This window comes from Callorhinchus milii, unplaced genomic scaffold, assembly GCF_018977255.1.
Source record: "Callorhinchus milii isolate IMCB2004 unplaced genomic scaffold, IMCB_Cmil_1.0 Scaffold1, whole genome shotgun sequence".
NCBI classification, from domain to species: Eukaryota; Metazoa; Chordata; class Chondrichthyes; order Chimaeriformes; family Callorhinchidae; genus Callorhinchus; species Callorhinchus milii.
In genome coordinates, this window is record NW_024704742.1 from 85,007,216 (window position 1) to 85,021,403 (window position 14,188).

The window sequence follows — 14,188 nt, forward strand, 5'->3', positions numbered from 1 at the left end:
TGGCCACTCCCCTTCCCCTCCCTTCTCCCCCTCGACCCCTGCTTGGGTCTGAAATGCTGTACACTGTCCAGCGCCTTGAGATGTCCTCCCGACGTGAAAGGCGCTATACAAATGTAATCTTGTTGTTGTTGTTGGGGATACTGCTGGAATATAACCAGTTAAATCTACATAGCTTGCCATTGAAAGCACTATCTGGCAAGCTTCAGTGCAACACACTGCAGCACTGCACTGGTTTGTCAGCTTAGACTTTGTAAATTCAAATCCTTACAAACCCACAACCTTCTGACCCAGAGGCGAAAGTGCTACCACTGAGCCAGGTTGACTAACTCACGATTACAATGCACAGGGTGAGATAATCGAATGTGCAGGCATGCTAGAACTTTTAAATTCATGCTTTACTCCAGTTTTCAAGATAGAAAGAAGTAAGCTAACACCTGGACACAAGCTGTCTAGCGTTGCCAATTGTAATTGTGAGTGCAATTAATTGTAAAGGAAACCGCAAACTGGAACTGAGTCAAACAGTCTGTATATGTGAATGTTTTATTATTTGGATGTAAGCTCTCTGGATGTTGTGCCACAGACAAAATGATGAATGGAAGTTTTGAGATTCTGTTCTGGCTTCACATTCATATGCAAAGTAAGTTGCAAATGAGGACCAAATTTGCCTGTTGTTCAGATGATATTACTAAATTCCTATATAATCCTACAGTAACAACTACAACAGTTCATATGGAGCCTTTCGTGTCAAGAGGCCAGTTAGGAGTGAAACCAGGAAGCATCTTTTTCACACAAAGGGTTGTGGAAATTTGAAATTCTCTCCCCAAAATGCTGTGGATGCTCGGTCAATTGAAACTTTTAAGAGATTGATAGATATTTGTTATGTAAGAGAATTGAAGGATATAGAGAAAAGGCAGGTAAATGGAGTTTAGGTACAGATCAACCATGATCTGAAAGAATTATGGAACATGCTCGAGGGAGGTGGGGACTCCAGGATGCAATGAGGTCAGAATCGGTGAGTGAGATTTCAACCATTTTGCCCATACCATTCTGAAATCCCTTTGCCTTTCTCCATCCCTCACTCCGTTTAAAGTCTATCTCTTTGACTACACCTTCTGCCACCTCCCCCCTACCCTTCTATCTCCCACCCAATTCAAGTTCCCTTTCAGTTTCTGTAATGCGCTTTGAAATGTTGTCCTTTGTGAAAGGCTCTCTATGCGGCACTTGTTGTTGCTTGGGATATGAAATAGCCCTAGTGACTTAGACGATATGCCTACTACCCAACTGGAGGAGGAAGAGGGTGTTTCTTTTTATATCAGAGTATAAATATAGCTTTTGTATAGTGTATATCTATAGCTTTGTGTAAAGATTTACAAAATCATTATAAAATGATTTTTACTATGAAGCTGAAAGCTTTCAAAGAGCAGTCAGTTGGGAGTTCTCTAGAGTGCTAACTGTTCAGTCACATTCAAAAAATGTATTCAGATTATTTTATAAGAATTAAATTGGATATTTACCTACTAACCAATACAGTCCAATGCACATATTCAGTGTGTTTGCCAGTCCATTGTAGTCAAGCCTTGTGATCTGCTCTCGCTGGTCTATTGTCAATTGTACGAGTCTGTATCTGGAAAATGTGATTTTTGAACAATGATTTTAGCAAATAATGTACAGTCTCCCATCTTCCTTTTATTTTAAAATACTTTTGTGTATCGACCACAAATTCCAGCTTTGTCAGCATACAGGAGTTGGAGATCAATGCCCTGAGTGCAGGAATACAGGAGCCAAGCTACTGTTGGCAGTCGCTAAGCCAGTGTGTAATCACAAAGAGCAATTTGGACTTGAATGGAGTCTTTCATGTTGGGGGAAAGTCTTAAAAGACTGAATGGGAGACGAGCCGGAAAGTAGATAGGGGGAACAGCGAAAGGCACAGGCAAAGAGAGTCCTTTATTTGGAGTTTGAAAGCAGAGACTGGTTGAGGCGAGGAATGTTGGAAGAGGGTACCAGAGGGCGGGGGTTAAGTGACCGATGGTGGGCTGGAGTGGTGAGGGGCATGAAGCAGGCCAGAGTTAGAGCAGAGGGAGTGGCCTGGGGTGTAGGACTACAGTAGACTGCGAAGGAGAATGAACAACTAAATTTTGCTGTGGTCCAGTCAGGTCTGCTGGTAGCCTGTGAAGGCAGACTTGAGGCACTTGCTCTCTGATGCATAAGCTTTGGACTTCAGAGAGTCAAAGCGATTATGAAAGCGGGTGGCGGGGTGATGGTCGGTGAAATTTTTGTCCTGGTAGAGGAGCCTCAATGAGTGGGAAGGTGCTGTCAGGGAGTGCCAGGTTTCAGTGCGACATAGGATACAGCCCTACCCAGGACACAGCCCAAATCAGTTCAGCCTTTGTGGTGATAGTTGTAGTGTAATTATGATAATCATCATAGAAAAATTTAATCTTTGCATTGATATGACACCTATCATATGAGCTAAACATGGGCAAGACTGAATCTGTCTTCCCCCCAAAGTGTATCTTCTGGCTCCAACTTCCTCAACCTTCCAGGTCCCTTTCTCTAATTTATTTAATCAGAGCGTTTACATTGACTACCGTCTATCTTTCCTCTCTCACATCTGGTCCCTGACCTAGATTACTTCTCTGTATCTTTGTCCCAACACCTGCCTCCATCCCTGTCCAATAGTCACCTCCAAGCTCAACTTTTCCTTGCCGGCCTCTCCAGTTCTAGCTCATCCATAACTCTGCTGCCTGCATTTTTACCACACAAAATAATGCAGGCGCATCCTCACCAAGCTCCAAGTAGATCAACTTCAAGACCTTCGCTTTCACATGCAAATCTCTTCATGCCCTTGCATCTCTCTACCTCTCTAGTCTGCACCAGCGTCCCATTTCTGCTCACACCTCCACTCAGCAAACTCAGACAATTGAACAATTTAACTGTAGGCTTGTTGGCCAGGATATCGAGAGAAACTTTCTGCACTTTTCGAATAGTGCCACGGGATTGTTCACGTCCATCTGAGTAGCCAGACAGGACGACAGTTTAACTTCTCATCCAAAGAACAAGACAATGCAGTGCTCAACCTAGACTGTGAACTCAGATTTATATTTTTATTGATCATATGTGAGTGTGATCAGAATTCCAGGAATGCTACCTTAAAACCTCCTTCAGCAATGGTTTCCTGGAGAAACCGGCAAAGCGTGTTGAAACATTGGAGGTTAAAAGCACCACCAAAGTGCAAGGCAAAATTATTAATTTTAATAATAGGGATTATTACTCTAAGCTTCACATGAGCCTCCTATTCCCTTCTATTCCTGTCTCCCTCATGTTTGCAATGAAGCTTGTGAGGCTTTGGAGTGCTGGAGATACCTCACATTGGGTGTCTTAGTGTGAATGTTGAGATCTGATGTTAAGGTTGAGGTCGTGTCTACTTCAATTCTCGCTGTCACTAATCTCAGACTCTACACCGGCTCAGTAACTAACCCAAAATCAGCAAAGCAAAACTTGCTGTCGTTTATCAATTTATTAACCAGTCTTTGTGAAGCAGGATTTTAATCCTAAGTGCTATTTTTTTCTTCATCTTTCTTCCTAATCTTCAAAGTTGATTTGGAGCCCAGTCAGACCGGCTGCCTCACACTGTTTACATTTCAAATCAGACCTCGGATTTTTTTTTTACCCCCAAAAAATTCTTCACTGCACTATCCAGGTTTAGGAGGGTCTGATATTAACAGCTGCCTTTGACTGTTGCTACATTCAATGCGATTGCTCTCTGTACTGATTATAACCACAGTACGTGGACTGACTGTTTAAAACCTTATGCGGCTGGTACACATCTCCTGATGCCTGTGCAATGCCACCAAACCTTCATGAACTCAATGCATTAGCTTACCCTTCACTTTTATAGCAAGCGTGGAATCCCATCTCCTTAAAGTTTTATAGTATTTTAAAGTTTATGCCTGTTGTAATTTGATAAAACCTGTTTGTCCCATAGTAAAGAAGGAACTTGAATTCTTATAGCCCCTTATCTCGAAATGTCTCAAATATACAGGAATCGGTGTTAAGTGCTGTAACTTTTTTGTAGTACTATATCAATCTTTATCTCTTGGTCCTATGGGAAACTTGCAGTGAGCTGGTTTATACTTTATATGTACAATGACTTTCATACTTTGTAGCAGGGCTAGTGTGAATTGATCATTAATGATGAGACCTTTTTCACCCTCCCACCCAGACAGCAGTGACCATGGCTGACAAGTTACGTGTTTGCTTACTTTGCTGGTCTTATCAGTACACAGATGTTGAAACCTCTGAAATGCCATAAATATTGCTGCGTATCTACTTCAGCCTTTATAAAGGTCAGCCTTTCCCCTTGGTTTGGAGGTGAACATTTTCAAGTTCCAGTTAACTCAGCGAATCCTCTATCCCAGCTCTGACGGCTCAATTCCCTTGTGTCCATCTTGTGCTGCAGGACCTTAGCTCCTCCGCGCTTAGTGTAAAGTGCTCACCTTCTCAGTGGTTCTTATGAAAGTGGAGACTTTTCAAGTTTTGAAACTTTGTGCATTGTATGAATCAATGGCCTTTTATAGGAGCTGAATTCCATTTTCCATGGTATAATTGCAGTGTATGTTTTTACATTATAAAAATCTCAATATAGTATTGTGTTAGAATGAAAGTCAGTTCATCAGTTTGAATCGGGTGTGAGAACAGTGAAAAAATCAACCTTTTCAAGCTTGGTTTTAAAGAGAGATTTTGCAGGTGAACTGCTGGACATTTTTTTAAACGGGAGTATCAAGTTTACTGTCTCATCAACTCGGTTATTTTTTCCTCAACTTTTTCTACGCAGCCCTTCTTTCGTTAAGGAGTTTGACTCCATTTTTATTTACTGGAGTACAGTTTCCAGGTGCCCTCGATGACTTGATTAAGTGTCCATTTATAGTATATGTAAAACATCCTTGTATTTGATTTAGCCGCTATGCCAACTATATCAAAGTGCTTCAGAGTTTATTCAGTGAAGTGTAGTGATAATGGATTTATAGGTGAAAGTGGCAGCAAATTTACGCACAGCATTGTCCAAAAAGAGTTTTGAACTGAAGGACCAATTTTTCCTGGAAGATTATTGGCCAGCACACCAGGAGAAACTCCCTTCTCTTTTCAAATAGTGCCATGAGATCTTTAACATCACTGTGAGAGTTCAAAGGCTCAATATCGGCTTGAACCTAATAACCTTCTGACACAGAAGCAAGAGTGCTAACAAATGAGTCGGACTATTTGAGGCTTGAGTGTTGACAGGGTATTTGACTGCCTGATTGTTACATTGCTGTCTTTGGTTGATAACTAAACATAGTTTCGCACATTTTCGCCATGTGATACCACAACACATACCACTGCTGATGTCTTGGAGTTGGTTGCCTGTTGGGCTGAGGAAACGGGGAAAAAAAACAAATGCAATTGGACCTCATTTTAAAGTGGTGGCTTGGGTCCATAATAAGTGATATAATGTGTCACGTTATTAAAAACCACCGGCAGGTAGCACTTGTGGTTTTGTTAGGTTGCTGCTGATGGCAGTCGCTAAACCACTTTGTGCATCAGGAGTTGTTCATTCAATGGGGGACCATTCTCGTGAGCATTTCCAGTGCTGAGATCTTGGTAACGTTGCCAGGCTGCCCACTCACAGGAAGCAGGTCATTCAGCACCGAAAGCATATTGCACGTACTATGGGTTGATGGTGTGCCCACGTTATAAATAGATAACATTATACATTTGATGTGGGCTGACAGTACGTGTAGATTGAGAAATGTCTTGTGTGTAAAGTCTCTACACTTTAGTTTGCCTCCAAGTGCATTGACTAACACAATTGAAAGATGCTGCTTTTGAAGCCGTTATGTGATTTAACCTTTTAAAAGGGTCAGGGATTTTTTCTTCATGGTTGGAGGTTAGCGTTTTCAAGTACTCGATACATGTACCCTTTTATCAGGTTGCTGGAGCTGATGTTGGTGAGACCTGATGAATGACGCAGACTGTGTGATGTAAAGCACTTTACATGATGTCATTGAGATTGAGTAGCACTCTGCTATTTTATCACCTTCCTGTAACCTCCGATAAATTTGTCTTATAATGTATTTCAACCCCTACACTTACAAACCAGGAAACCCATTGATGTTTCTAGAGGATAGTTCCCTGAACAACTTTCAGTGTTTGGGATACTGAACAGGGAGTAGGTAAGTGGTGCATGGAAGCACCATTACTGAGTGACTAGCTATCAGTTACTGCTATGATGAGATTAACCTGAGGCTGGAACAAATTGTAAAGAGCAATGGAGTCAGTTTCAGAGTGATTTTGATCTTTTGGGGGAATCTGGGCCACGAGACTATAATAATCCCTTGCATTTGGTATAGCGCCTTTCACATCGAGAGGAGGTCCCAAACGGCTTCCCAGGATTTATGGTGAAGCGACTGTGTTTGTAGACAAATGGAGGTAGCCCATTTGCGCATAGTAATATTGCACAAACACCCATGAAATGAGTGACTAATTTTATTTGGCATATATATATATTATAGAGCCATCATTGAAGACCTAAAAGGAGACTTTGCTGTGGACACTTGGAACATACGCAGCCTGCTGATCAGTAACAGGAGTTTAGAGTTCTTGTGGAGAGTGTCGGGGCCAGCAGTGCAGTGTGTGGCCAGCTGCATTGAAAGTCAAAGCGAGTGAATTTCCATGTTGCATTAGCAAGGGGATGGAATCCGAATTGAAAGAGCTGGGAATGCTGCTCCGATGTGCAGATTTGACACTATCTGGTATACTGTATGCAGTTGTCTTTTTACTACTCTGGTCTCTTTACTGGGAAGGATGTCATTGCCCTTGGAAAAAATGCAGAATGTTCTTGTTCCTTGTCTGATCTCTTGTGCTAGAGCTACCTTGTCTGCCAGCAACAAGGTTAATTTCTCATCTCTCAGCTGTGACGATGGTTGTATAGTTTTGGTAATTGCATTAGTTTGTGTTTTTGGAACCCTAATGAATCCTGCTGTAAGCAACAGGCAATAGATTGTTGATAAATGTTTACAGAGATTGGACTCAATTGCCTCCTCCGATGCTATACTTTCTTTGATGCATGACTAGCAACTAAACGTTCGAGCGAAGATTATGGAGCAGTTTATGAGCTATTCGGATTGAATCATTTTGAGAAAGAGAAAAACACTTAATTATACCAAGTACAGGATGTCCTCTGGAACTTTGAAAGCTATTTCTGTCCGGAATAGCCTCATTCAAGATTACCGTTTCCTGTAAATTTGCAATTAAATATTTCTTGACTCTGCTTTCTTGACAAAACAGAATATTACAATTTTTTAGATAAAGTGCCACTGAAATAAGCTTGGTGCCTTTCTCCCTGTAGGAAACTAGCGGGATATACCATCTTCATCACAGGCGCCAGCCGTGGGATTGGCAAAGCAATTGCCTTGAAGGCGGCCAAGGATGGGGCCAATATCGTGATTGCTGCTAAAACTGCGCAGGCACATCCCAAGCTACCAGGCACCATCTATACCGCAGCACAGGAAAGTAAGTATGCAGCAGCAAGCAGTAAGTTGTCGACTCTTGCAGACACAGGCATCCATTTAATATTAAACGATGCAAGAGATGTGAGGGATTCATAATGCAAAGCAGTAGTTACAATTAGGGTAAAGCTGATCAGTAACCATTCCTTCTCATTCTACCATTCAAGGTTGTGAGAAAGTAGAAGGCTATAGATCCAGAATCCATTGAGATGCTTCAAAGTAAGAAAGATAAAACCTTCGGGAAGTAAGCCTTAAGGGATAAGGGATGGAGAAAAGCCGGGAACACCAACAACAACAAATTGCATTTGTACACTATATAGAAAAAAAGAGAAGAAAATAATTAAAGATAAAGATTGAACAGAATTAAAGATCTGCCATGACCTAATAAAATGACAGAACCAGTTCAGTGGGTTGAACAGCCTCCTGCTCCTATCCCTGCTTGGGTATCTTCCAGTAGTTTGTAGCAGAAACCCTAGCTTTGCCTTTTCTCTTTACCCTTGGGACACGAGTCTGCATGGGCCAGCGTTGAGCTAACTATCCCTTTACTCATTGTGCCATTGGGAAAGAAAGTATAATATATTTTCATTGTATTCATATCCAGTGGACATTTTGTTTAGACCATGATGATAATTCCTCCCACCACATCCTCCACATAATGTACATCGGGCCGCTGTTTTTTCAAATATTGGTAAAGCGTTCTCTCCGGTCTAATGGGAGCTTGAAACATTTCAGTCATTGTAGAAAACCATAGTGTGGAACAGCAGGTTATGCATTTCACTTCACTCTGCACAGCACAGCTACTCCCCTAACATCCTTAGGTCCTGAATTAGTTCAATTTGCTTCCTAGAATTAGAACCAATTTGGAATAACTACAGCCCAACGTTGCCGTCAGTGGTTTCTTGGAGATGCACACTGTTAAATCTGGGGAATGACTCCTTTTGATACTTTTTCTTCCCCTTGGCCCCTCCACGCAGCAGCATAACTCAGTTTGGAGCCTCCAGAGGAGATGATGGATTGAACCCATGTCCTGTCACACTGTGAACGCTGCTGGGCCAACATTGCCCTCCCCTTTCATCTGTGTAAAGGTGGTAATTTGTTGAGGTACTGTTCCGTGCTGCTGACAGCTCTCTGCTATTTCACTCAAGTGGCCCTTTCCTCACATGTGGTGATGATGAGGGTTTGCAGACAATTCAGCCTTAGGGGGAGAAACTAAAGCAAGTTTTACCCTTATATCATATTTCAGTATTCACATTTTTAAAACCACCCAAAGCTTATGATATAATCTCAGCCCTTTAGCATGTTACCTGCTTGTCGCATTGCATAGCTTGCGTGTTTTCCTGTAATCGGCTCTCAAAGGGTACAATGGAAATGAAAAAAGTTAAATAATAATGAACCCATTTGATATCGTGCTTAACATGTTGAAACATCTCAAGCGCTCCCCTCAATGAGTTTCTTTGAAATCTATTGTCTGTTGTTGCACATACAAATGAAGCAGCGAATCTATGCCAGGGACATCCCATGAAGAGCAATGAGCTTGAAAGATCGATGATTCTATTTTTCATTAATTTGGATGAAGAAGGAATGTTGAACAGGAACTGAGAAACTTTGTTCTTCGGCACACTGCCATGCAATCAAAGTTTGCCCCAGTGGGTCACTTTGATTTCCTGCGGCTTGTGCTCCTGACATTGCTCCTGATGTGAAAGCCGCTATATAACTGTAAATTTGTTGTTGCTGTTAAGTCTTCAACGTCTTTACCTCCGGCTCTAAAAATACTTTGCTCTTCACCTTGCCCTTTAGGTAGATTGAGCTGTGTTGAAGTTGGTTATTATCCATCTATATTTCTGTAATCATGAACCTTTCGGATCAGTTGTCTAACACACATTATTATGTAGAAACTGAAAACTTTCAGTACAGAGGCCATTCGGCCTGTTGTGTCTGTTAGAAGCTGCTGCTGTCGGCTACAGCAAATGGAGGCCATGCTAGAGGAACAAAAAGCTCTGGAAAATTAGGCACATTTTGTGTTGCCAAATGCAAGTTACCCAGAGTTCTTCATAGGGCAAAGTTAGCAATTTGTGTTTGAAGTTCTGGGTCAGAAGGGTTGACCTCTTTTGTTCCTCCCTTGAGGTTGAAGGTCACTGGGTGTAATTTATCAGTGTGAGAGAGTTGGGTTTTGCTGTTAGCTGTCTCCATCTAAAGCACTTCAGCAAATAAAAGGCTCCAAAGTAGCGGGCTTGTGAATTTATTATGTCATGCACAGTAAAATATTGATTCATGCCTGGTGCTCAGAGTTCATACGCACTTAACACTTAATCCGTGCATCAGAAACTGTAGTGTGTTTTTTTTATTCATTTTTTTAAAAAAACATTCAACGTGAACATAAATCTTGGCTGGAAAGTGATCTGTGTTTACAATTAAGGTAGTGTTCTGTGTTTTGTCAAAAGTGGTTGCTATCTTTCTCCTCTCCCTCCTACTCCACTTCAAAAATCTGTAGTTGAGAGGCTGGGCAGTAGGTACCTTATGAACGTTTGCTGAATAATCATTTGACCTTCCAATATTTCCCTTTCTCCCCCCTACTTCCTATGGAGGAAGTTCCCCTTTCCTCCTTCCCCACTCAATGTCCCATTGTGAATGTCACTTTTACACTGAAAGGTTCCATAGGGATAATTGAAGAAACCCCTTTGCTGCTAATGTGACATTGTACGTGCAGCCCACATTGGTTATTTTAACAACAGATCCCACCTTAGAAACAACCTACAGAACCTGTCGGTCTTAGATCTAACTGATCTACTGTAGAGTACTATAGTGTAGTGGTTAATGCGCTCCCTTCGCAAGCGAGAGGACACAGGTTTTTGCAGGGCAAAACCTTAGGTAAGTTTCTTTGCTTCACCCGTCTGTTTACCTAGCAGTAGGTAGGAAACCGGTTGTTAAGTCAATTGGCGGATCTCTTTCCAGGGATAATAAACCCTCAAAGAAAAACTTGCTCAGTCAATCCCCTACTGTTTGTGGGACACTGCTGTGCGCAATTGGCTGCCTTTTTTCACCCAAGAAATTTGCATTCAATGTATTTTACAATATTCTGTGAAGTGCTTTGATATGTCTGAACGATGTGATAAGATGCTATATATCAAATCCAAGGATTATTATTATCTGTTGCGATGATGGGTTAGCGTTGACTAAATTTGCGATCAAACCAGTCGATACTGGTGACTGCTGATATCTTCGGGCTCAACCATTGCAATAACTTTGGAGGTTGGGGCACTCCACTAAAAATACTGGTTCATACTGACGTATGATTTTATGGGCGGCATATTTGACTGGGGTGTGGAGGGGGGGTGGAGAGAGCTGGGTCTAATCCTGCCCTTACACTGGTCATACAAGTACACCTGCCTGGGTGGTTCACTTCAACAGACCAGTAGCCAAGGAGCACTCGCGGAATCTTGTTTTCCCTCCTCAGATCATGGGTCCAGAGGTCAATTATGGTGTCCTGGCGCCAAGGTAATTTGTAACACAAATTGTAACACCCCAACTGATGCTGGGATAAAATTTGTTATTGAACTCAATCCAGGAACCGATGTGGATCAAAGCCAGGCTATTGGTAGAGCACTTTTTTTAAAAAAATGGGTGAAAGGTCCATTAATTGCTGCAAGCTTAAGGATGAGAAATGCGTCCATTCCTACTCCAGAGTTGCACACATGAATGCAGATTGCTTACTGAAAGTTGTCCCACTGATATGGTTGCATGTGACCTTGTGTGAATTCTGACCCAGATAATGTGAGTCACAGAGCACAAAGAGCAGCAGTCAGCAGCTGTGTGATACATAGGTGAAGGGCTCTATTTGTACAGTGTTCAGATGGGGGGGTAATGGCATTGGTGGGGAAAAGTACATTCCACTGACTTTCCTGCAGATTTTTCTTTGCTCAAAATGTGTGATTAAAGCACCCAGGAATTTTTAATTCACATTGACTGGACTAATTGCTGATAGAATCATAGAATCTTACAGCAAAGAAGGAGGCCATTTGTCCTATTGTGCCTGTGTAGGCTCTTTGAAAGAGGTATTGAATTCCCCCGCTCTTTCCCCATAGTCTTGCAATGTTTTTATTTTCAAATTGGGAAATGCCCAATTTCCTTTTGAAAGTTATTATTGAATTGCAACCAATTTCGCACAGCAGTGTTCCACAAACACTGTTAAAAAAGCGTACGGGATACTCGTCTTTATAAATAGAGGCATAAAATACAAAAGTCAGGAAATTATGATGAACCTTTATAAAACACTGGTTAGGCTGCAGCTAGTGTACTATGTTCAGTTCTGAGCACCACACTTTAGGAAGGATGTCAAGGTATTGGAGAAGGTGCAAAGGAGATTTACCAGGGTGGTACCAGAAGAGGCTAGAGACGCTAGGATTATTCTCCTTGGAGCAGAGAAGGTTAAGAGGAGACTCGATAGAAGTTTTCAAAATTATGAGGGGCTTCGATAGGGTGAACAAGGAGAAACTTATTTCCACTGGCGGGTGGGTCAGCAACCTGAGGAAACCGATTTAAAATAGTTGTTAAAAAAAATGGGCGGTGAGGAGAAATTTTTTCACACAGCGAGTTGTTCAGATCTGGAATGCGCTGCCTGAAAGGGTGGTGGAAGCCAATTCGATAACAGCTTTGAAGAGAGAAGTAGATAATTATTCGGGGAGGACAAGTTTACAGGGCTATGGGGAGAGCGCGGGGGAGTGGGATTGAACTGAATAGCTCGTTTCAAAGAGTCGGCACAGATACGATGGGTTGAAATGGCCTTCTGTGCTGTACAATTCTATGATTCTATGAAACAGTCGTGGATTGAGTGACCAACTTTTTTTGTTCTGTTTTTTTGAGGGATTATTACCCCAGAAAGCGATCTGCCAATCGACTTAACAACTGGGTTCCTATTTACTGCTAGGTAAACAGAGGTGTGTGGAGTAACCAAATTTGCCTAAGGTTTTGCCCCACCTGGCAATCAAACCTAGGTCATCTCACTTGCGAAAGTGCTAACCACTATGCCACAATGTCTTCAGAGCAGGAGATAGATTGACAGGGAGGGGAAAAGTGTATCAGCATGTCCTCTAAATGAATAAGCTCTTCCTTTCACTCCACCCGCCCTGTCTAGTGTCGGATAAGAAGAGGGAACAAGGCAGCTTTTCTGCTCCATTTCATTCTTTACTGCAGAAGTTTTTTTTTCGAAGGCGTAACTGTGTGCAGGTGAGCTGATAAATAGGTGTCCCGTGACGAGTGGTGCTGGTTTGTTTGTTGGTGACAGAGAGAAAGAAAGTGCTGTTTGGCAGTGTAATGTTACAGCAATATCATTTGCATGCTCTGACACAAAGTGTAGGTTTGAAATTGGCATCAGGACAAGTTGCAGAGTTGTGACCCAGTGCAGAGAGAGACTCAGTGAAAAGGGCTGCCAGAAACACAAATCCCCAACAGGTAAGATGTCTAGGCTGCTGTTACTGACTGAAAAAACTTGCATTTATATAGCAACCCTTACACAGGTAGCATCCTAGGGAGCTTGAAAAACACTAACATCCTCCTGCAAAATACACCTGCTATACTTGAGTATAAATCCTTTGAAGTGTTTTGAGATGACCTCCTGACGTGAAAGGCACTATATCAAATGCAACTATTTTAAAATTCCTTTTTGTCCTTGCATTTGATATAATGCCTATAAACGTTGGAAAGTCACAAAATTCTTTAGAGTAATTATTGTTCAGTGTACTGGGTGTATTTGTAGGCAAATACATAGCCAATTTTCACACAGCAATGTTGTACGCACTGCCAGGAAGTGAGTGACCTATTTTATCTGTAGGTCTGTTGGCCAGAACAGGGTGAGAAATTCTCTTTTTTGAATGTCATGGATTCTTTAAAGACCACCTGAAGCTGGGACCTTGGTTTGATATCTCATCCGAAAGATGGCATCTCTGACAATTCAGTGCTCCCCCAGCACTGCGGTGGACGTGTCAGCCTGGACCTTGAGCTGAAAGTACTGACGTGGGGCTTGAACCCACAATCTTCTGTCTCAGAGGCAAGAATGCAACCAACTAAGCCAGTCTGACACCTTTATAGGCAGGTTCAGCTTTAGGGCGTCCCCATGCAACTTGAACACCCAGTTGGTGCGTGATTCAGTTTTACATTGAGCAGATGTTCATTTCTGATTCTCTGTATTTAAAAAAAGTACAACAAATTAGATTTGTATAGCACCTTTTACGTCAGTAGGACGTGCCAAGGCATTGGACAATCAGGGATCGCCTTACATGGATCATGTTTATAAATATATATATATACATATACCAAAAATAAACAAATAAATCATTTTTTTAAAATTCGGTCACTTAATTCAGGACTGTGAGACATTGCTTTGTACAATTAGCTGCCGCATTTCTCCCACAAAATACAGTCAATCCACTTCACAATATATTCTGCAAAGCGCTTTGAGACATCTCAACGACATGATAAGGATAAGGCTCTATATCAAATGCCAGGATTATTAATATTATTATGATATATTTCCCAAAGAATCAAATGTTCCAAGGAGAGTGTTTGTGATCGCCTGGCTGGCATTTCTTCTGCACTTGAGCTTTGTTCAGCCAGCTACGGCAACATCAGAGCTGCTGTGCTGAGTTACT

At 41.8% G+C, this 14,188-nt stretch overlaps 1 protein-coding gene across 1 annotated transcript in view; it reads left to right on the top strand.

Annotated features, from left to right (window-relative positions):
- The window catches only part of hsdl2 (hydroxysteroid dehydrogenase like 2), a 46,048-nt gene that overhangs the window by 2,637 nt on the left and 29,223 nt on the right, over positions 1-14,188 (top strand). Inside the window, 1 exon segment of the mRNA NM_001292811.1 lies at positions 7,385-7,548. Within this exon segment, the coding sequence (NP_001279740.1) occupies positions 7,385-7,548 (164 nt within the window).